At 39.1% G+C, this 24,355-nt stretch overlaps 1 protein-coding gene across 1 annotated transcript in view; it reads right to left on the bottom strand.

Annotated features, from left to right (window-relative positions):
- The window catches only part of gabra3 (gamma-aminobutyric acid type A receptor subunit alpha3), a gene marked incomplete at both ends in the record, with an annotated part of 104,824 nt that extends 81,776 nt beyond the window's left edge, over nt 1–23,048 (bottom strand). Inside the window, 3 exons of the mRNA XM_079487484.1 lie at nt 8,112–8,179; nt 9,457–9,578; nt 22,963–23,048. Of these exons, the coding sequence (XP_079343610.1) occupies nt 8,112–8,179; nt 9,457–9,578; nt 22,963–23,048 (276 nt within the window). The remainder of the gene's footprint in view (nt 1–8,111; nt 8,180–9,456; nt 9,579–22,962) is intronic.
- Between the last annotated feature and the right edge of the window lie 1,307 nt (nt 23,049–24,355).

Genomic DNA, 24,355 nt, shown 5'->3' with positions numbered 1-24,355 from the left:
TAAAACAATTACAGATATAGGAACCTCTTGCATATTTTTGCCTCATCTGCCACACATTTCACAACTTTTGCTAAATTGATGCATATTTTTAACCACCGGAAATTTCTGATATTTTCTGAAAAATAACTTGAAATAATGTTTGAATGTTAGGCTAAGGTTGCTTAAGTCATTGACCTTGAAATCTACTATTCTTACCGAAACATGTTTAAATAGATGATCTTGATATATTCTATTGTAGCTAGTGAATGTTAGCTTCAACAAAGCAGAATAGAATACAATTTTACACGTTTATATTGTTGTTTTTGGGCAGAAACCTCATATCTCATTCTCCATATTTCTTTATTTTTGTCCTATATCAATGCAGTTAGCAGGGCTGGACTGAAACTTTCAATCAGCCCTGGCATTCCGATGGACTTTGGTTGGGGGTCGGGGGGTTTGTGGGTTGTGACGGTTATATGCATGCGTGTCTGATGTGCATTTGAAAATGTTCTTTACATTTACATTTAGTCATTTAGCAGAAACTTTTGTCTAAAGTGACTTGCAAAGAATTCATGGAGCAATAAGCAATATGTCATAAAAGAGCAATAGTACGATTGGTGCTAATACAACGTTACTAGTTTCCACAAAAGCTAGGCCACTACCTGTTGAGAGAAGAGAGAGGGTTAGTGTAAATTTGTATTGCCCTTATTAGAAGGCAATACAAGGCCCCGCTCGTTTGCTGAACGCAGGGTTCTTAAATAGGTGTCGGAGTGTAGGAGGGTGTGAAAGTACGCCAGTGCAGATCCAGTGATAGTCCTGTAGGCAAGCATCATCAGTCATGTAGATGGAAAAAAGCAGCGGCACAAGCACCAATCCCTAAGGGTGATCATGTGGTGAGCAGTGGACAGCGAGCCCCTCCATGACACCCTGAAGGATCTGCCGGAGAGGTAGCATTTGGAACCAGCGGAGAGGGGAGCCTGAGATTCCTAAAGATGACAGGGTTGCTAGCAGTATCTGGTGATTGGCAGTGTCAAACGATGTAGATAGGTCTAGCAGAATCAGGACAGAGGATTTGGATTCCATCTTGGCCAGCTGTGACCGAAAGCAGTGCAGTGTCAGTGTTCTTGTTATTTTATGTTAGAATGGCTGGTCCCAGTTATTCTAGATTGTATGCTGAAATGTTTTTTGAGATGAACAGGATGAAGAAGATTATGTCATGCTTTGTCCTGATGCAGAAGCACAAACATGTATTTGTCAGTTTTGTGAGGCATGTAAGCACTGAGTTGGCAATGTGAGGTGGCACTGGAAAGGTGTGATTTTACTTTATCTGTTTATTTTCTCTTATTTGGTCACAACAATTCACGGAAGTTGTGCTACTGAAAAACTACAGTTCAAATTAGTGTTGTCAGTTTTGATATATTACTTATACAAATTGACAAATAAATATATTTCAAGCTGTAAATGTGTTGGTCTTAATATGTCATGATTCTGCTGCATCATGTCATGTTTCTCTTGGTTTAGTGACAGGATCATGACAGAACCTCATGTTTTATGTGGGGAGAGACAATTATTGTTCTTATGGCCTTCCATACACTCTCTCCGGTCTCGTCTATGTTCCCATCCTCTTGTTACCCTCGTTATTGATTAATGCCCTTCACCTGTTTCCCTCTTGATTTGCTCCCTTATTTAATGCCCTTGTGTCTTCTGTCTTGTGCTGGTTCATTTTGGTTTGTGTGGTGAGTTCTTGTGTCTTGTACTCTAGTTTAGTTATTTGTAGTTCATGTCAAAAGTTAATTTAAGTCTTGTTTAAGTGTAGTTAGTTTTAGTCCTGTCCTGTCATGTTATTGTATCCCTGTTTTGTTCTGTTACCCCCACGTGGGTCTAAAAAAATATTAACCCCTTACCCGCTGTCTGCACCTGGGTCCTCTCTCCGTGTCTCACCACTCGAGAACCATGACATAATAACTAAAATGAATATTTTAACAAAATGTGGTCTTCATTCTTTTGGATTTGGAAATCATGGATTTCATAGATCATGGAATAATAAATGCTGAAATAATTTATTTTTAAAAGATGAAACAAAAACCCTCAGCCATGCATGAAAAATTATAGCAAATGAACACAGGTCATTTTAGACCCACTTTGTGCATAATAATTGTTTTCAATAGCTTGTGCATCAATGCAAAAGGAATAAAGTATAAAGAAAAGCTGAATTCAATAAGAAGTAGTATTTCGATGTGACTGATCACATTGTTGAGTGAAATATACTGTACATTTATTTATAATGTACTGTACATTTCTTCGTCTCTTCAGTTATGTGACGTTCATGCAATTTCACTGAAATGTCATCTATCGCATGATAATAATCTAAATCGACCCTAAATCGACCTAACTGACCACTGAGTAAATTGTTTCAATGTTTATTTTAATCAGGTCCGTAAGTACGTTTACCAATCTGAACTGGATTTGTCTGGACAAGGCAGGGGTTTATCATTACACATACATTTCGAGCATGATATTTTGGTAATTGCGTTTTCTCTGAGAAGTTAAGTTTCTTGTTTCGACTGCAAATGTCACATCCGTACTGCTGGAATTGGCCATTTCTTTTCACATGTCCTAATTTCTTCCATAACATTGTAATATGACTGACAGCTCAGGCACCCGGTCGAGGCTGTGGTCTCATTCTCGGTGATATAATGGGACTATTGTCAGACCCAGCGGACGCAGGGATGCTGATTTTGCCCCAGAAAATTTTAAGAAGTCACACAGCTGTTTAACAGAACAGTATATTTAGAAGGATTTTTGACACTGTGCTGCCCCTCAAGACAAAGATTTAGAATATGGATAAAACTGGTGACGGAAGAAAAGACCAAAGATGTTACTAGAACTGTAGAGTGAGTATGATATGTGCATTCCATGATTGTGTTATGCAGATCATTTGATAAAGTGATCTAAGTGTTACTGATAAAAAAATGACAAATCCCTGGTCTAGATGGTGTGGTTTCATACCTTACAAATGTTGTCCTTACATTTCTCATCAACACAGTCTCTGTAAAGCATCTACTGGGTAACCATATTACATAGATTCATGGACACAGCTTATTCATGATCAGTCCATTTACAATAACACAGACACTTACAGTTAATGTACAACTTACATCTAATTTGATACAACTTAACCACTAATTCATGTTTAATAGAGCTACTAAAAAATGTATATGTACTTTATATAAAAGCACAATTAAAATCCAACAAACAATGATCTATGCAGACATTGTTTCTAATGTAAATTTTTTGGAAGATTTGTATTTATAATTTACAGTGTTTTTTATGAAATTATTTACAATATGCACACAATTAGTCTTATCCCAAATAAAATGCTGAATTGACAGATAATTATAAATTACATGAATCATGTAAATGACATATTTTTAATCTAAATCAGCATTTTGTCATTTGCATCAGGGAATACTGTCGGATGTTCAACATTTCTAGCGTCAAACACTAAACAGTTCATTATTATATTATTAATGTTAATATTGAATGTTTTTAGTCACCTGCTAAAACATTACTAAGTCACTTAGTATGTCATTTGTTGTGTGTTAAAGGCAGTGCCGATCCTAGACGTCTGGGGACACTAAGCAAACCATTGTGGGGGCCATTTGGTTTTGTAAGTCATTCCTTGTAAATGCTATTGAGCTTTAAATAGTGGTATATTTTGTGCATGAACCCATACAGCACTGAAATAGACACAATATATTATTTGACAGTTTATTGTAATAAATATTGAAAATGTAAAAGGTTTTCATTAAAGCTGAGACCCACATGAACCCCGTACAGGTGGTTTGTGACTGTAAGTCATTCCCTTTAAATGCAATTGAAGTTAGAAACGTGTATATTATTGTGAAGCCTATGTAACTTTTGAGACGGTCCCTAAATTCAGACTATCGAACGTCCAGTCAAACCAACTTTTTGCTAGTGGATAAATGCTGAATATGTAAATCTGTACATGCATAATTTGGCAAAACTAAATAAGACTGAAAATAGTACAAAAACACATGCCTTCTTGTTCTTTTGGTAACGTTGTGGACGTTTTTATCACGCTACAGAGACAGACGGGTAGCTCAATTTTAAAGCCATGGCCATTATGTAAAGTCGCACGTCACGCGCATGTCGTCACCTGCCACGCACTACATGATGTCCAAGACCGAGTAAAGTAATGCAATAAATGAAGTATGATTACTGTAAAGTTGAATCCGCTCTGTAGCAGTAACTCCCTCCTCCTTTCATTTGATTGGCCACCTCACTTATTTTGACATTGCAATGTTGAGCTTAGTCAGTAATTTTGACACACACCACAGAAAAATTAGTGGGTATGGGCCTACGTGAGAAAATAGATGTGCGCTGTGAATATATCACAAAAAAAGCTGTAATTACTTCTATATCCTGTATCAACCTTGATTAGTTAAGTGATTCCAGGATAGACATGATACGGCTCTTTTAATTTATTCTAATAAAAACTTTAGCTGCACTAAGTTTTCTTATTAACTGACCAAATGTGAGAAGGATACATTAAAGCATGCAATTTAAAGTTATACTTTGAATTTTTACTTTTGATGTCAATGCCACTATTGTGTATATTACATTAAATTACAAAGGTAATTCAATTACAGTTATTAACTACATCCAACACTGAATTTAACACAACATTTGGTTTGTCACTTTTTGACCCAGTGTGTACCTATACATGTCTATTCATTTTACAACATGTTTTCTACTAGTACATATACAGTGTTTTATTAAGAATATGCAGATTAATAAATCAATATCTTAGAGTTATAATCAGCATGTAGGCATGTATGAAAGCTGTTTATCATCATATCAAAACAGTGGTCAAGTGGCTTTGAGACCAGCATACTCATCTTTACTTGAACATCTTGCATCTGTAGCATTGGAGTTGTGCAGAAAGCTCTAATAAAAAAGGTTCAGGTCTGTCTAATGCTTATTACCATGTTCTTTAATGATTTACATTAGAACACAATTTATATTACATTTTGATGAATGCGAGCTATTTTAAACTATCCTAAAGAACGAAAGAACTCAAGTTTAAACTACGTGATTTTGCTGTTGTGGACAGATTTCCTAGGTCTTGTTGTGTGACACTGTGGAACTAATCCAGCCAATCACAGCGCAGAAGGTTTACGTCAAATTATTGCATGGAGGAATTAAACACTGCTGGCATGTATTCATTAACATCACAGAGCGTGTTAAATGGCTGGTAAAACAGATATAAAGCTATTTTAAACTATCCTAAAGCAACAAGTCCGTATAACAGAAAATGGAAAACCCTTTAATAACACTTCATCTGCTCCTCGACCAAGTGCTGCGTCCCAATTCGCATACTGTCCGTCTTAAATAGTATTAGAAAAATAGAACTAGGATGTCCAAAAGCATAGTATATTGAAATGAGTCTCCTCAAAGTACCCGGACGGTCTACTGTTTCTGGTCAAAATTCGAAGTGTGACACTTAACGGCTGATATTACCCACAACTCACAACAAGAGGGCGGAGCTTATGACGCTCCACTGCATTAATAAAGTTAAATAAACGATGCTTCGCTTAATTAATAAATGTAAGTATACAGTAAACATTATATTAAATAATGAATGAATAAATGTTTAAATGCAAGGAAGAGATGTATTTTGATGTTTGTGACATTTAAGGATCGCAGTGTCGTCTAGGCAACAACGGCCACTTCCGTTTCGCGTTAGTATGTCTCAGTGCGTGCATAAAGCTTTGCTACACACTAAAATGCATATACTTTTCCATAACAAAAACAGTACAAACTTTAAGGGCATAGTATAAGTAGAAGAATTGGGATTTGTTGTTAGTGCACTTCGTCTGCGTTGTGTTGTGTAGTGTGCGTGCTGCTACAAAAAGATGATAAGAAACTTTGTTGTGTGGTGTAAGTGCCATAGCAATTCAAGTAATCTCACAGTAGGCTACTGTAGTGTCAGCTCGGCTTAAATGAGACCTAATAAACACACATCTAAGAGAAGCAGATGGATATCTGTGTAACGCTAGAGCAACGAGGTAAAGATGTCGAGCCGTAGATGTCAGAACAGTTTTGTCTTAACACTGCGAGCTCTGTGATGTACTCTGGTGCTAATCCACACAAAGTTATGTGAACAATGAGCCTGTGACAAATCTGGATAAGCGTGAGCGGAATCACGGAAGAGACTCGCTACAAAGCCTGACAACAGATAATGTTATCAGAGGCAAACCTGACATTTGCACAAACTGTTGAAACAGCTCTCGACGTGCAAATCGGGGGAATGGTTTGAAACTGAAATAAAAAAACTTGATAAACAGAACCGGAACGGGTTTGAAAAAAAACTTTAGCTTAATTGGTAGTAGCTTCAGATAAGAGCCTCTGCCAGATGCATGAATGTCAACATAATGTAAATTGTAGTGAATACGTTAAGCAGACTGCAGGAAAACAGTTAATATAGTTGTGAATAAATACAGTCTAGGACCAGAAATCTTGTACAGGGAAAACAGCCGCCAGTTTAGATCAGCGAAGTCATGACTTCAGAGATACAAGTCTATTCATCTACAGGACTTGACATCTATGGCCATCTGATATATCAATAATGCATTATGAAGAGTTTTTCCATTCAGACCTTCACAATAAGATGAATCGTATGCAAAACTTCAAAAGATGCTGAAGCGTTGAAGAATGCAGGCTCAGTATATAAACGTCAAAATGTGATTTCCGTAATACAGCAAATATCCAGCGAACTACATTAAGGAGGGCTGACGTTGCTGAGGCTGTGCATATTTGAAATACCATGAGGCAAAGGTTTCCCTGGAGATCCTGTAATGAATGCAAAAAGTTGTGTGACGAACAGGATGTATGCAAACTTCTGCAGAAATACCAGTGAACATTTTGGGGACGGCAAGTGTTGAAATATGAAAAGATATCAAGCGGAATAGTGGACTATTTAAAGGTCCTTCTAGGTCTGTGATGAAAGGTACACCTACAGAGTAATGTCCCAGGTCAATTGTCCAGGGATTGACCATTCAGTTCATATGCTCACATAGGTTTGATGATGAGGTTGACCTATTAATCCTCTTGGCTGGAACAAAGAGATCATGTGGTCCTCAGCCAGTGGAGAGATGGTTATAATGCATCATCATTTGACTTTTCTGACTCTGGTACTTCCTAACCAGAATCTGGGTGCTTGGGCTGTGCCCAAACATCTTGATAGAGACACTTTGGGATGCATCTGAGAACATTTCAAACGGTTCATACACCACAGATTACATTCCCCGCTAAACTTTCCTGAGACATTGTACTTTGTGCAACAGAAATTATGTAATTTAATTGGTCTTTCACAACAGCTGTTCTACTTTTTGAAGTGGAGCCCCATTTTTAAATTTTCTAATTTTGCAACTTTATAGGTCGATTACGTTAACGTTAACCTTGATAATTATCGCTGCGTAATTTGAGTATCATCTCACGCTCCGTATAATTTGACAGATCGTGATGTTGTCTTCTCGCTATTAGAAATGACATCTCATAAAAAATACAAAGTGCTGCCGCACGGCAGTGCCGATTCTTCTTGCGTACCAGAGCCAATTGTGTGTGTGATTGAGACGCATGCATTTCTCTGTGCCGTCTCCCGACCAATTAGCTTGGGTCTTAAATGAGTCCATAAAGGAAAATAGAGCTCACACAATCACAGGGACAGAGAGAAATTAAGGACGGTACTGTGTCATATCCTATGACATACAATTCTTTCTAAATTGGAATCATCTCATTTTCTCACATGCAGTTATCTGCCACCATCAACAATAAACCATGCCGCATTCTGAAAAGCAATAAATCTGAAACAAATATTGACACTAGCGCAGATGAAGATTTAACTAAGTATACAAAATTTCACCAATGAAGCTAATACACACGTCGAAACTGAAGAGTTATTATGGCTTAAATCAAAACAAACCAATCGCAGTTCGATTGATATTAATTGGAATGCACAATAAAAGACATGATTTTTGAAAAGAACTGAGTTTTTTATTTTGGCACCAAAGTCTTCATATATAAATGCAACGAAAGAGTTCACGTACCATATCGGTGTCGGATACTGGTCCGAAGCTTGTCACATAGATGTTTGTTCTCACTTCAGTCACACTCTCTGAAATGTAAGAAAGAGCTAAATTAAGACATGAAATAACTATTATTTTATGATTTCATCATATAGAAAATAGTTTTCTGCAATGTTTTATTGTCTATTAATAAAAAAAATTCTACATTTTACAAATCAAATGTAAAAGTACCCCTTGGTAACCTAACCTGGTTAAGTGCACCCTGTGCTATGCGTTAGTGAATGGAGTCATTTTGTCTCAGTGTTCCAGTTAATAGACGTGAAAAGTTGTAAAAAAGATTTAAAGTTGTGTACTGAACTTTAAAACAGGGCTGAAACGGAAGGATTTGATGGAGCTTGAGAGAATTGACTGGACGGCGGCCAGAATTGCGCAGACAACAGGAAGAGAAAAGTCTGTCTGAACAGTCGATGGAAGCCATCCAGCTCCGCCGTGGCAATGGGCCACAGCTCTCAGTGCGCCAATGTGAATTCACCCATTCATCAAAAATGTACATCACGGTTTTTGACTGGCCACCACTGGGCTCACAGTTGAGGCCCTGTACTTTTAGAGGTCACTAGAGATTCACTCTGTCAGACCTCCGTGGTGAATTATAAACATACACAGAGGGAGATGCTCTAATGGATTTCAGCTGACCGTTTCTGAAAATGTCATAAGGAGACTGAATATGACACATTCATGTCTGGAAATCAGAGCATTTAAACTTTGATGCTCTGACTGAATGCGATTTTACTTTCGAGAGGATTACCAGTCACTAAAACCAACATATACCGCAAAAGTAAAATAAACTTAAAAGCGTTGCCAGAATAGGCACCATATCACTGATCCTCAGATAGCAGACGAATCAAAATGAGGCCCTTGACCACAATGATCAGGGGAACCGATCAACTTCTTCATGAAGATTAATGGAGCATTCGGTGGTCGTAACATCACAGTAGTGGGCAAAACTTCTTTATTTTTATCAGAGTTCTGTAACACAAGCGTCTCCTGGGGCTCCTTAAACTTAAGATTTGTAAGTGATCTCAAGAGAGCAGTGTTCTGCGACAGCGTTTCCTATTGATAAAAATTACAGTGCAGAGAGAAGATGAGTAATTTCACTGCTTCAAAACACAATCTGTTATGGATCTGAGAGGTGCGAGACTTCCGAGAGTGCCGCCTGACAAAATATGTCAATAATGAGAGCGAGGCTGAGGACGGCTGAGGAAGGTCACACTCGTCCCACGAGGCGATCAAGCAATTCATCACTGTTGAGCAATAAGGCAGGGATATTTACACTGGGGACCGTGTGGAAGAAAAACCGTTTAGTTACCTCCAAGTCCTGGGCGCAATCTGTTGTCGTAACCATCCAGTAGGCGGTCCAAGATTCGAGTGAAGATGGTGATGTTGTCTTTGCTGTCATCTGGAATGGGTTCTCTATGTCCTGTTACGGCCCTGCGGAGAAGAAAGAAAAAACGGTCAGGTTTAGAGACTGAGGAAGTTTGGAATTCGATGCTTACAAACTAAAGCAAGATAACAAGACAAGTGTGAGGCTCAGGGATGGATTGAAAGAGATCTTGGTCAGCATCTGGTTGATGCCGCCTCAGGTGGAAAATGCCATCACTGTGAATCACTTTGACCAGTCTAAGGAAAAAAATAACATCTAACGTATCTAACGATACAAACAACCAAAGCCTGAACTTAAATGGGTCTTAGATCTTTTTATTATATACCTGATTTCTTGATTCTTACATCTTCCTCTGAAACAAACGATGCAATGATCCAGAAGGAACAGTAGCTGATGACCAAATCCTTCTATAAAGTAATATGTCTGTACAGCTAGGGCTGTCACAATTATACAAATTGGTTAACGATAAACGGTCCAAAACATTATTACGATTTGGCCAAATCATTGACTATTTTACAGCTTTGACAACCTTTAACAAATGTGAAAATTATGTAAATAACCTAAATAATCACCTAATAGTGACATACAGTATCAGGAAAGACTGTAAAGTCCAAAGAACTAAAATGAGATACGAAATAGAATTGCTTTAATCAAATTGATCTACACACAAAAATGCTGAGCTGATTCAATTCAAATTATGGAGAAATGCTAAAAAGTATTTAACTAAAGTATGGGCTCTCACTGTATCACCCTACTTCCTTGTAAACATGACATTGAGGATAGGTGGGCTGACTCGCTGAAGTTGTATGCAATCAGCCAATCAGATAGACTGCTGATTTTCTGCTTATACTTGACAGTTTTGTACATATATCATACGACAAGTGGACGGATTGTGGGTGGTCCATGGACTATGCTGCTACCAGGCTGCACACCAAGAAAATGCTACATCAGTAAGAACTCGAGTGAGAAAAAGGATATACATAAAACAGAAAGAGTGACAGATTTGAGAAAAGTTCAAGTGGATTAATGAAACCTATCACAGTTGAATATGGCTTTGCAAAAATCCCCGCTCCGGGATTCGGTCGCATATTATTCCCTGAGTTGCAAATAGGTTTTGAATATGGAGTCAACCCCTGGTTCTTTAATTACCTGAAATATGCAGAATAATTATGTCTTGCTGGGCTTGTGATTCCCCCATGAACAATGCAGTGCCACGATGGAGGGCATGACATACAGAAAGCTGACAAGATAATGAGTGCTGTCCTCAATCAAATCAAGCTGCGATGGAACCGACCTTGGACCAATTACATGCTGACCTTTGAAGGACGAAAATAGAACCCAAAACAGTCTATCAAAATTTCACTCGCGAACATACCGATCCATGTGACTGTATTTCAAAAGCCTTTCTGATTCTCTTGTGACAGGAAAATAAAGCACTGCAAGACAGTTTTACCCTACGAATGAAACTTTTGAAAGGCGGGGATGGATAATTTGTCTTTTTGCACATCTGAAAAACATTCACAAGGGTCCATTAAAGAGATCATCACAATGAAACATGACCAAAATGCCTCTTCCTGTTGCTGCAAATAACAGAAGCCCGCAAAAAAACAAGCCTTTCTGCAGCGCTAGAGTGTGTTTAAAGAGAATGCCTGCGCACCGTTTTTTGCCAATAAAGTACTCTGGCATATTTTTCTCTCAAGAGGCTGTCAACTTTATACTGGAGCTGAAAAAGCAGCAGCGCAGACGGCAAACATGGCAGCACGACTACCACCGGCTCGCACCAAGAGTGGTCCAGGCTCCGTCCAGTGTTAATTTGTTTTCTCTATGGGTTCACACATCTTCTCACCCTGCATCTCGCTTCATCCGAATGTGGCGGGGGCTTAGCAGAAAGCGCCGCATTGATTGACTGATAAGGGGCCTTTTGCATCTCACCCGCTGCTTGAGTATTCGTAAATCACAAGTGGAGATCTGTTCGTGTCAGCTGGCCGATGGGGGGGATCAACCGGACCCTCAGTGACATGACATTTTGAAAGCTGCAGGCCTTCCCAGTGTGTCATCATTAAAGGGGGTCCTGATAACGTATTCATATCAGGGAACCGTTTTCAAAAACAGACACAAGCCACCCTGATTGATAGCACACTCCAAGCAAGGCAATATTTTTATGACACTCAAGTGCGCTACTTGCATATGAAAACTTGTTTGCGTCCGTTCCGCCTCACGCATAACTAAATGTCACTCACTGCAACTGCATCTTTGCATATCAGCGCATTGCTATTAATAGACGGTGGACGATGCAGTCCATTCCCCTTGACATTTACACGGCCGCTGTATTTAGCAACTCACAATATAGACAGGCTCCTTTGTTCCTGCGTCTATGACCATTCCTGACATTGCCTGTGCGTCGAGAAGATAACGTGTACAGGCAACCAAAAGAAACCAAACAGGTTGAACAATAGCAGCTAACGTCCAATTGATCGACTGGGGCAATGGGTTTGCGCTTCATTCCTTTCCACTGCTCGCAATTTCTCCAGATTGCATTTTTCAATATCGACTTGAAGCTAATGAATGCCTGGTACTTGCTGGAAAACCTCACTCTGTGAGGAAGGCCGTTCATTGAACTCAAACCAGAGGTTTATTAGCAGGATTCATGAGGCTACGCTCCAAGTCTTCCTTCAAGTTAGCTCACTAGATTTTCAGAGGGTTTATGTAACCCTCTGAAGCTGAATCTTTAAAGGTAATTTACAGCCCATTAAAGAAAGAAGAGGCGAATGAGAGCGAGTGAAAGAGGGAGGGAGTATGTGAACTATGAAGTGATTGTCGGGGTAAAACAGAAGGGAAAAAAAAGACGATCAGATTTTGTTGCTTCCCACGCAACTCCTCACTACAATCCTTATGGCAAACCTTTGAGAAGTTTAACAAAGGTTTATTCGAATGTGTTCCTCTCTACATGCCTCGTGCAACGTAGGGCTCCAGCATCGATTGTACACCACAGAGGAACATTTACAGCTACATAGGTTTTTACTGGAGCCGTGGCAAAGTGGTTATTTCCCTGATTTGGAGCTTAGAACGGTGATGAAAGATAAAGTCTGGCTAAAAAGATCCCATCATTTCACGTGCTCTCTCTCTCTCTTTGCTATCCCTCCACATGTGGCAAAAAACAAGCAAGTACGATAACAATCTTACTAAGGTGTTTTTAAACACGTTGCTATGTAATTGCTCACTGGTTGATAGCATGTTCTGGGAGCATAAAAGGTGGTTGACAGTGTGTGTCAAAGGGGCTGCAAGTTTTCTAGTTTACTGGCTCAAGTCAGAATATGTTGAGAAAAAGAACAGCACACAGAAAGCCCTGGATTTTAGATACTACACTCAAAAAGTGCTGGGTGGTTTTTGACCCATGCTAGGTAAATATGGGACAGAACACACAGCTGGTTTAAAAGTGACCCAATTGCTGGGATGTCTTTACCTAACCATGAGTGGAAACAACCCAGTTGGGTTGAATTAACCCAGCATTGCGTAATTCTAACCCAGCAGTGTTTTCTTTCCAACAGTCACCCAACATGGGTCAAAAACTAAAGACAACCCAGCAATTGGGTTAAAAATGACCCAGCATTGGTCATTTTTAACCCAGCAGTGTGTTCTGTCCAATTTTTCCCCAGCATGGGTCAAAAACAATCCAGCACTTTTTTAGAGTATGCTCATGTACAAAGCATGCCAAGTTAAAGTTTATAGGGTGATGAACTATAAAAGGTTATTGTACTATAAATACATCTAGTGAGTTTCAGAGTTCAAAACTTTTTTGTTACTCCAACAATTCTTGTTTTGTCAGATTTTGTGTCATTATGATATCATAGTGTGACAAAAGACCACATCCACTTCTACACCATTGCCTTGTTATCCCCAGCGACTGATTCATGCATACAGTAGATAAGTCAATACGAGACACAAACACAGGATTACTTGAGCAAAAAAGCGTTAGTGATGTCTCAAAGGATTACAAGATATTGTGCAGTGTCTTTGAAATGCCTTCCTTGTGATACTAATATTAGCACAATCGAGGATGAAGCTTCAGATCACAACAGTAAGACGCTGTTACCCTGTATGCTTCATTTTACTACGGATTCGTTTTTTTTAGGACACAGCTGGACACAGACCTTTGAGAAAATCTGAAAACAAAACATGATGCAAACATTATAAGTAGACCTTGGGTGTATAAATCATGTTGGATCCCAAATACTATCAAAAAATCCAACAATGAATAGATTTAGCAAATGCTTCTTGATTTCACATGACACAGTCAGTCAGATAGCAGATGTGACAGGAAGCATGTAAAGGCTGTGCGCAGCCATACGTAAGACATATGTGTCCCCATCTGGTGTTACGAGGTTAGACTCTCTCTCTCTCTGTCTCTCTCTCTGTCTCTCTATAATGCGGGGCTGGATTGCTGGAGGATCACGGGCCTTGGCTGCAGCTGCTTCATCCCTCTTCATTACCACCACATCATCCCTGCAAATAAAAAATTGACTTTTCCCCGTAACACCCTTCCTTCACCCCATCCCAAGCCTCCCATACGTTGCTCTACATACAGTAGTAGTTATTCTCTTCCCCTGTATTTTTTGTAATCTTCTCTCCCTTGACAGCACACCTCTCCCTTTTCATCTATCTGTCAGTAAGTGGCAAAGAAAAATATTCAGAAGGCTCGAATAGTAGCAAATGTGATTCATTTCAGTGAGACGCACCATTGTGTGTGTACACACATGTAATGTTTCAACAGAGTGAAGTGGTGTCGAAATGAAATATTGTGTAACGTGTTTGAATTATACAGTAGATTACAGGCTTGAGAATGTTGCAGGGGTGCTTTATAATTCAGGAAATGACTGTCATATGAATGTTGATATACACCTGCTCAGGGAAGCAAAACAGATATAAAAAAAACTGTTTCATTACGATAGTCTATTACAAAATATAAAAAGGCAAGGTAGGATTTACCACAAAAAACATAAGTTGTCTGAATATTAGAGACCTTGTTTTTGATAACTATTGTTTTAAACTGTATCTGTGTTTCATTACAACCCACAAAAACACATTTTTATAGGGACCTCAGTTTGATATTATATTATCTCAGATCATCATCATTATTTCAATAGTGCTTTTTTAAGAATTTGTAATGCAATTTAAACAACAAATCAAAATTCTTGCAGCTAAAAATGAAGATTCTGGGGGGCAGAGCGTTTCTATATAAATTGCCTTCACTGTCTCCGCTATCATTGTGTGGTTGCTTATTTGCATAATATTTCTCTTCCAGATTTTGTCGGGTTGCCGGACATGCCCACATCAAATTTGCAACGTTTACCTGCCCTGCCTCTTATCATCAACTCTCCGTGAAAATATCCGTCAGGGCGAACGCCCCTTAAAGGTTGCACAATGGCACAAAGTGTCATTAAAATATATCAAATGCTAAGCTGTGCTGATGTAATGTTTCTCACTTGAAAGTCTGCATCTACATTTCTTCATTTTGTCAGCATAAAACACTTAATGGTAGTCTAATGTATTAAAGAGCCTATTCAGTCCCTCATTTAGACATGTCTGGGAGTACAAATCTCTGAAGTAGTTTAAAAAGAAGCTGAACTGACACTTAAGTGTGCAACCTTTTCTTTTAAAGCAATTTTTTATCCTCGTTCATTAAAAACTTTCGTATCCTTGTGTCAAGATATTGTCTGCTAAATTAGGATAATCTGCGTATAGGAAAATTATTTATAAATCTACTAAATATCTAAACTGGTACAGTAGAGTTAAATAAGTCTACATAGGACAAATGCTATAAAGGCGTTAATACCAATAAAACATTATGCCCAGGGTTTCGTTTTTTTTATTCAACCTATATTATTAAATCATTCATGGCATTTTCAACAAATTGTACTTTTAGTGTTTAAGGATTTTTTTACCTGACGATAAACAATCGTCTTCAATCGCCACTTGATGACCAATGTCAGATCTGAGCCTGAAGCAAAATCCATTGAAAACCACTGATCTGAATGATTATTCTGTACAATTCCTTCAATTTAAATGTCTTTCATCCTCCTTTTATTTCAGTTTTTATTCTTTATTTCACAGATGGTTTGTAGCTTTCATTAGGTAGCCCAAGGATGTCAGAGCGAACATTGATTTTCCACCCAGCCTCAGACAGGTCATGACTGCCCTGTAATATTTTATTAGTGTCTCAAATTGAACTTTTCGTGGTCATGTATTAGCCATGTATATGCCGTTTTCTCAATGCATGGAATGATTTTACTACTGTTTACTGTTTGTGCATCAGATATAAGAGATAAGACTATACGACTGTATAGATAAGAGATATAGGTGAATCAAGACAGGCATTTTAGATTACATGAATCGAAAATATTACATTACATGAAAGATCTTTATTGGTTAAATAGGTCTCTATAATCTGACATCTTGTTAAACTATAACATAAGATGGAACTACATTTTCTGCTGAGGCATTGTTTAGGGCTACTAGAGGCAATGCAGCCATTTAAAAAATGCCAATTGTTAATGCTGTAATTTAATGCAAGATAACATAAAAGTAATTTAATCTTAAGAAAAGCAAAGAAAACAGTTCAGACAAGAATCATTACCATTGGGAAGTCAAGATTCTCTCCAGGGTGAACTTGACTGCAAGCCTTCACATCTGGGTCATAGTCTCAGTTCACAGAATAGAGGCTTTAAAAATTTGACCTGAGGTCTAGCCAAAATCAATTTTGTACGCAGTAAAACTTTGCTGTCGTTTTGCTGCAGGTTTGTCAGTGACTTGCTGTAGATTTAATTTACAATTTGTAATATTTTCTTTCATGAAACAATACTAAATATGTTAGGTCACTTTTCCTGTTATGTAATTGTTTTGTAACAAAAATGCTTAGCAAGAATGTCCTTTTTGCAGCGTTGCTGTGCTTATGCCAGTCTCTTCTTGCTCATTTTGAATCTCAGAAGTCAAAGTGATTTAATTTTGGTTGAAGTAAAGTTTAACTCAAATGGAAAACAGTACTTATAGGAAAGTAATTAAATCGACAGTAAGTTACTGGCTACCCTGCTGCAAAACTACAGCAAAAATGTTGTGTCCGACAACAAGTTTACATACATACACGGAGTAAAAACATTTTCCTTTTATAATAATAGGCAGTTATTATTCCCTTACTTCTTGGCTGACTCTCAAATTATTCGTTTGGTGAGTCATCTGTCTTATCCCCTCCTTTCTGTCAGCCTTCTCTGATCTGATTGGTCAGATGGTCTAGTCTGTTGTGATTGGTCAACCGCGTGCAGTGTCACAAATGGACCGTAGTTGGGCATTACACAGAGTGACGCAAATCTGACCATTCGAGTGATTCAACTCGAGAGTCGACTCCTTTTTTCCCATGCCAATAAATGTGTTATTCCTTCACTTTACACACTGCATGTAGTGAATTTTAAGGACATTGTAATATTTATTCTTTACACCTACTTTTGAGTATTTTATTGATTGCAAAAACAGATTCAGAACACATAAATGCCATGTGTTTTAACTGTAGATTGTGGCTGCAAGAAATACATCAAACACAAAAGGGGTTCAAATTCCATTTCAAAAGCTCAGTGGGAATGGCACTTACTGAATATACATCCCAAGCTGTACAGAAACATGCAATTACTATGATTGGAACGCCGAACATGTCACTGCTCACATATACTGCTCTTAAAAATAAGCCAAAAGTTGTCTTTTATTCAGCTGATCATCAGTGCTGTCTGTACCAAAGCTTTCTGATAGACCAGTGTTTCGCAAACAGGGGGCCGTGACCCACCAGTGGGCCTCAACAACTTCCAAGAGGACCAAGCATTTATTTACAGAAAGATAAATGGACTTTCTTCTAGTTATGCGAAGCTCTAGAAGGAGGAAATTGTGAGTAAAAGGACCTGCGAATGTTGTTGGGACCTTGAATTCAAAAGCATTGCGATCCACCGTATTCCCCGTAGCAGCCAAGTAAAAAGAAGCAATGAGGAACTGTAGGAGGAGGGTCTTAAGAGACCTTGAAAAAAACCTAGAAATTTAAGGGGGAAATAATTTCATTATTAAGGTTTAATAGGCTAAATAATATGGCTACAATAAATCTGGCTGCTTGACTGAATAATATGGGATTTTGAATGAACATATTTTTGACTTTTTTATATTTTTTGCTTCCGAGGCAGTTGACAACTTAGTCACAATTTAAAATCATGCTTGACTCCATTTGTTGTTTTTAGATTAAACTGTAATATTTAATGCTACATTAGTAATAGTAATACCAATTTCATTTTGTTGATACTGATGCCGAATTATTTGCATTAGCATTATTACGTTATAATGGCGGCAATTTATATCACAGTTAATATTATATTATCGTCATGTGTCATATTTTACCCCCAAAAGCATTAGTCCAACAGATACGCTGTGTTTCAATACTGCATAGCTTACCATACAGCAAGTACTCTGATTCCCCCCAAAAACATGAAACATTACTGTCAAATATGACAAGGAAGACAGACGCTTGAAAAATGGAAAAGTGCTCAGAACGGTGCAGCTGTATTAAACCTGTGATTTTCCCTCAGCGCAATTAAGAAGCAAATCAGCGGGGAGGATTAAAACATCCACATCTGACATTACCATCTAGACAGGAGCTCCAGAGCATCGCTGCACATTTTAAAAGTCCTGCAGAGCACCCTGGAGGAAACGGACTATGAATTGAACATATTATAATACTGTACTTAAAAAACAAAGAGTGGCCCTTCATAGGTTATCTGCACCTCAAATCTTGACAGAATCAGACCTTGTTCCCCTTCTTCTCTTGCATGACATACTTGATGCATGCCATCCTCCCAACAAGAAGATCCTTGCTGTGGCAAAAAGGAGGTGCTGTTTGTCCCTTGCAGCGGGATGGTGACTTTGATTTCCTCTTATTGGCCTGCAGCCCTTCAGATATACCCACTGCTGGGCCAACAGGGAGCATAATAAGATTCTAGCATAGCCAGCTGAGACCATCAGCCACTTAACATTTGTGATGTTGACAATGCTATTACTCCGTTTATCAACAAGTGGAGTAATGATACAATGAGTCGTGTAGGAAAATATTGGCTAATTATCATGCGAATTGCAGCATTTGGAGCGCACTATATAACATTAGCATGGCGTCGGTTATTATCTCTTTGCTGAATCCCTGCTACTTAATGACAATGGAGAAGTAGCAACATAATGTTGCTTTTTTCAACTGGAAGTTTGCATAGCTACTGTTGCTCCGGTATGGGCGGACGTAAAAAAAGGCTGATTTAAAATATGTAGCAAAAGTTAGCTAGAGTCAAAGCTAAATTAATGGTTTGTTTTTTATCTTACAGGAGTTCATCCAAATGTCCGTAGTTTTTTATGACAGAACTGGAGCCGTGCAAATTTTGTGTGAAAATATGCAGCGATAAGTAATTAAAAAAATACTGTTTCTAAGAACAGTACATCAAATTCATATGCCACACACGGAAGCCATGCAATATTGCTTTTGGCTTGTTTTTGTGATTCTGACAAAATTGTGATAAAATCTTGAGTAACAACTCAAATACGGAGGCGGTGGAAATATTTTTATATATTTTAAATACACATTATATTAAATGTTCAGAAATATTCTTCTGAAACCTCGTATCTCCTTATTTCATGATTTTAATATTTTGCCACTCAAAACAGTGAATTTGGACATGCAAGGTTTCAGAAGGACAGCAATAGTATAACGTATATATATATATATATATAATATACATTTATAGTGTTATATAGGCCTTCAATCATAGCTAACACTGTGTCCTAACTAGACAAAACTAATTATAGTGTATGAGAAAGGTTTTGCTCGGCACAAACGACTATTAACAAGTCCATTGCTGTTTAACTGGTGTACTGTATGTTATGCTCTCTGTGGTGATTGAACTGTATTTTGATAAATGGACCAGTTGGCGAAGGACGAGGGCAGAGGATCTGTCCAACATTTGATTGCTAAGAGACCCGTTGTCCCTCACCTACTCTTTCCCAACACCCTGTAACAAGTTAACCTTGACAACCTCACTCCAGCCATTGACAGTATATTACGTGTTGGTTGGGTCACATCTCACAAAGCCACGCAATCCTCCAGAAGCTTGTGAATAATGCATGTGTGAAGAGCTGGAGAGAGGGAGAGGAGAAGTTCAGAGGCGATCCATACGGCACTCTCCCTCACTCTTCCATTGATTTTGTGTCACTTCGGACGGGTGCGTTGAAACTGATTCCAAACAAAACAGAAAACGAAAGAAGCTCAACCCATTCGCAATCGTTAGCCCTAGATTATGCCGCGAATGGGCTGTTTATGTGTGCATTGGGGATTGGGGTCTGTGCGACACTTTGTTGGGAAGGCAAAACACAGGCGGCTCATTCATATGTAAACGTTGGATTGTTGAGAATAATGGTTTAATCAAAGCCCGGAGCACACATGGGCAATGAGGGTAACATAAGCTAATATGAGATTTTTGTTTGTGATGGAGCAAAGCTGATTTGGAGTCGTGTGATGGTATCGTTGGACATCACCGAGCCCGCAGGACTCACAGAGCGACAGTGCTGATACTCATGAGGCACAAGCAATCTGCTGCTCTGAAGTCTAAACGGATTATTCCAAAACATGGTCATGGCTCCTCCAAGCCATCTAAATTTTTCGAGAAGCCACGCAAATATGTTCAGATACACGCTGTCCGTGAAGATTGCATCCCTCTGCAGTGCAAGGAGAAAAAAGTGCAGAGGAAAACACTGTGGTCAACGTCAAAAAGCCTCTTCCTTGCTTGCCTTTCCTGTGATTGAGGTCGCCGCCTTGTTAGTATGCGCAAGGGGATTGCGACTGTTTGATCTTCCGTCCAGAATAGATTAATATCAAAACCTGGCAGTCAATGTAGAATTGTCAGTAGTCATTTAGTCTTGTTTAACAACATATTTGTAGCTTGCCGAAGCATCACAGGCAAATATATTTGAAGGAGGGAACAGCAAGGACACTGCGCACAAGATAAAGAGCCCTTTTGTTATCATGTCGTCTTCCAGCAGTATCTCTGATATGCCGATGTTGGATTGAGATGTTGGCTGTAAGTGGAGTACTGACACTTACCGATCTCGATGCATGAAACTATACAATCCAATTTTCAAAAAGTCTCCTAAATTACATTCTAATCTAACAGACAAGGTTGAACATGTTTTCTTTAAAGTAGAACACTATCTTTAATGCCCGTAGCTCCATTTTCTCAAACTACCACATTTTTCGAATGCTGTTCTGCATTAAAGAAAAAAAAAACGTTTTATTTGGATAGCCCTGGGAAGGCTGAAATCAAATTTACTTGGGATGAGGCTAAACAACAAAGTGCCTACGAATCACAATAAAAGCTTATAAAATCCAAAGAAACCTCTCTGACTGTACGGGAAATGGGTCAGCGGAATAAACGGCGTTATTGAAGTCCATTACTTTAGTCGCGAACGTATTCAGCATAGGAATGTAAATAGCACCATGAAGCAAACTGTAACAAGGGCCCGGTTTGTCTATTTAACAGCATTGTTTGTTCTGGTTGCTTTTGTATTTTTAATCTATATCAATTATTTACAACAAAATAATAAGCCCTTGTTTCTGGGACAGGCCAACAAGCAGAAACAAAGTCCTTGATGAAAGATCTTGAAGCCTGAGATAATACAAACAAACTCTGTGTTAGATTAAAGGTTTGAAAGAAACATTTCACCCACAAAATGAACTCCCATGAGCTCATTAAAATAACATTTTAAAGTGGCTAGGCTTGTCAGGCTAGGCTTGTCACTTATGTAATAAAAATGTGCAATATCTTATATTTATTTGTTACCCCTCCATCCTAGTACATCCCTGCATCTACTTAATCCTATCCCATTATAATTTCTAGCACAATTGTTTATACACTTATTTATTTGCCTATTTTTGTCTGTTTGTTGTCTCTGTGTACTGGAAGGTTATGTCACAAAAACAAATTCCTTGTATGTGCAAGCATACTTGGCAATAAAGCTCTTTCTGATTCTGATTCTGAAAGCACTGTACACAAAAGTATTGTAGATGTAGATCATATGACTTGTCTGCTCTTCTAACGCCATCCCATTGCTTTGTGTGAGGAACAGACCGCAATCCAAGCCATTATTTGCCAAAACGTTCCCTCAGCTCTTGTACTCAAATCTATTTGTGCATGTGCATATGCAAATTTCATTGACACTAAACAGCATCACTTCTCACAAGTCCCACAACAAGATTTTTTATCATCTGAAATTGTCGCCTGGCAAAAAGGTGGTGTTGTTTTTGAGGTGGTGTGATGTACTTGAGAGGTGGATAAGGGGAGGGATGCTCTGTCACACAGGATTAAATTCAGTACAGCGCTTCTCTGCTGACACAGTGGAAAATGAATTGCCTCTCACAAAGCAAGGCGACCACTTTCAGTGACCCCCGCTGAATATTATGTGTGCGGGACATTAAACGAACGGTTGGCACCTTTCTGCTTCCTCCCTAAATGCATATTTCTCATTCCCTCTCGTTCATGTGTTTCTCATTTGCTTGCGTTGCTGGCAGATGGAATTGGTAGATTCCAATCAATGTTCTTCTTTGACTAATTACTCTGACAACGCTGGTGAGGATCCAGATGAATAGATGCCTGCTGAGCATGCCTGGCACCACACGCACTCGCTCTACCAACACGCAGATATATCTTCATAAGCGGAGATAAATAGCTGGAAATCTGCAGTATAATGATTCCCTTTTAAACACCTAACAGGAGATGATCTGGTATGATTGAAGATCTGGATTTAGGCCATTGTTACAAACGTACACCAACCGCACACTTGGTCAGGAAACACTGAATGTTACAGTATATTGCAACAGTAGTGTGATTTAATGTTGCTGTAATAATGACTAAATAAATACAGTGCAATAACCTTCAGGACACTGCTAGTCCAGACGTTTGACATTGATCGCGAGCTCAGAATCGTCTTTTTCCCTAAATCCCCGTCTGGATGTACCTTCACAATTATGACATGTATGAGTGAGCTAATGAGCAGTAAAAGCCGTCTGGCATCGCTGGTGTGCAATCTAGGCTAAACCCGTCTCGATGTCCCTCAGCTCCGGCATCCGTTTCTTTCCAGGTTTATTGAGTCACACTTGTAAGCGAGCCGAAATCCAATTCGTGGCGGTTGGTGCCAACGATTTACACCCAACTACGGTTAGTTCCAATGGCATTTTGCAGATCGTAAAGCCCCTGATACAGTAATAGAAGCTTATTAATGAACGTATTAGCTGCAATGCATCCCTGGAGCCTGCAACGGGGGAAAAAGGAAGACAGAGAGCATAGCAAGACGGGGAGGGGTGATGAATCATCCTACCCAGTTTGCGAGCTGGGGTCGAAAAGCATGAGGGCGATCCACACGCAAGGGATGTGCGCTGCGAGCTTGCGAAGAGCGCCAGCCATATCACTCAGAGCCCAGAAAGCCTGCAGAGAGAAAAGAGGATGGAGTGTGAGAACAAGCAAATTAGATGCCAAAGTGTCAGACACCATTTCGTGATTAATTGGCAACTGTTTTGTTGACAACACCCCTCTGCATTCGGCGAGTGACACATTAGCATTTCCTGAACACATGCTTGCAAGGAGCTTGTCCTCCCACTTGGAGAACTTGGCATGCACGCTCCTGCAATTGCCGATGCATTTTTGAAGGGTTGAATGTGAAAGACGTCCCGTAACTTTGATGCCCACCCTTGATGACCCACGGGTGAACAACCATAATCAACCAAGAACTTAGTGTGAGTACTTATGTATTTAGTAAAGCTGTAATTTTTGCTACAGCGCAGTGGAACTCATCATGGGTAACTAGACCCTCAGGCGGACAGCAGAAGGTCTGGACTCCATAGCACCTTTTACTGACCAAGGACTGCCCAAGAGGTCACATCACTGAAATGCAACCAATCACAGTTTGGCAACACCGAAAAGTAAAATTAAAATATTTGAAGACTACAGTGGGACTAAAGATTGAATTTGTTCATATTTCAACTCCACTAAATACATGGCATCATAATACTTCGATTAAGAAAGCCACGAGGGTGCTGAATGAGTAAGCTGCAATAAAACACACAGCAGAGAGAAAGAAGATTTCTCTTCTGCTCGCATCTTCTCTCCAGTAGCTTTCAGAAAGTCCGAGAGTCACGATTTCTTGTCAGCTGAGACAGCTGACAAACCAATTCACTACAATTAAACAAACTTCCCAGTGCTACTTGAGATAATAAACTCGCTTAATACACTCTCTCGTCTGTATCTCTTCGCGAGTTCAAAGCACTCCACGCGCTTGCTCACACAACAGCAGCCGAGAATATTGGCAATGAATTAACGTCACATACATCCTAAAATATCGATACACAGCTTCTGAAATATCTCCAATCCACTGACGATCCCTTCCGCAGCCGCTTGTTCTCTATGTGACAATGTTTACCCAACAAACTAGTTTTAACGAGTGCAGGAACACGAGCGCAGTATCGGATGCATCCCTCGACGTGCCAGTATTTGAGAATGCAACCTGTTTGTGACAAGTGTTCGCTGGAACCTACTGTGCGGAGCAGCACTGTAGAGAATTTGATAAAACTGTCTGGAGATTTTTGCTCTGATAGTTTGCCAAACGGAAGCCTGCAGTCAAATTGTATTCTGTTTACTTTTGCAGTACTTTTTGCGGATCTGTATCTAGAGCTACTGGGGGCAAACGTTTCACTGATAGGAGGCTTGAAAGAGGT

The sequence above is a fragment of the Barbatula barbatula genome (genome assembly GCF_947034865.1).
Source record: "Barbatula barbatula genome assembly, chromosome: 22".
NCBI classification, from domain to species: Eukaryota; Metazoa; Chordata; class Actinopteri; order Cypriniformes; family Nemacheilidae; genus Barbatula; species Barbatula barbatula.
This window is presented reverse-complemented; position numbering and strand designations above follow the sequence as displayed.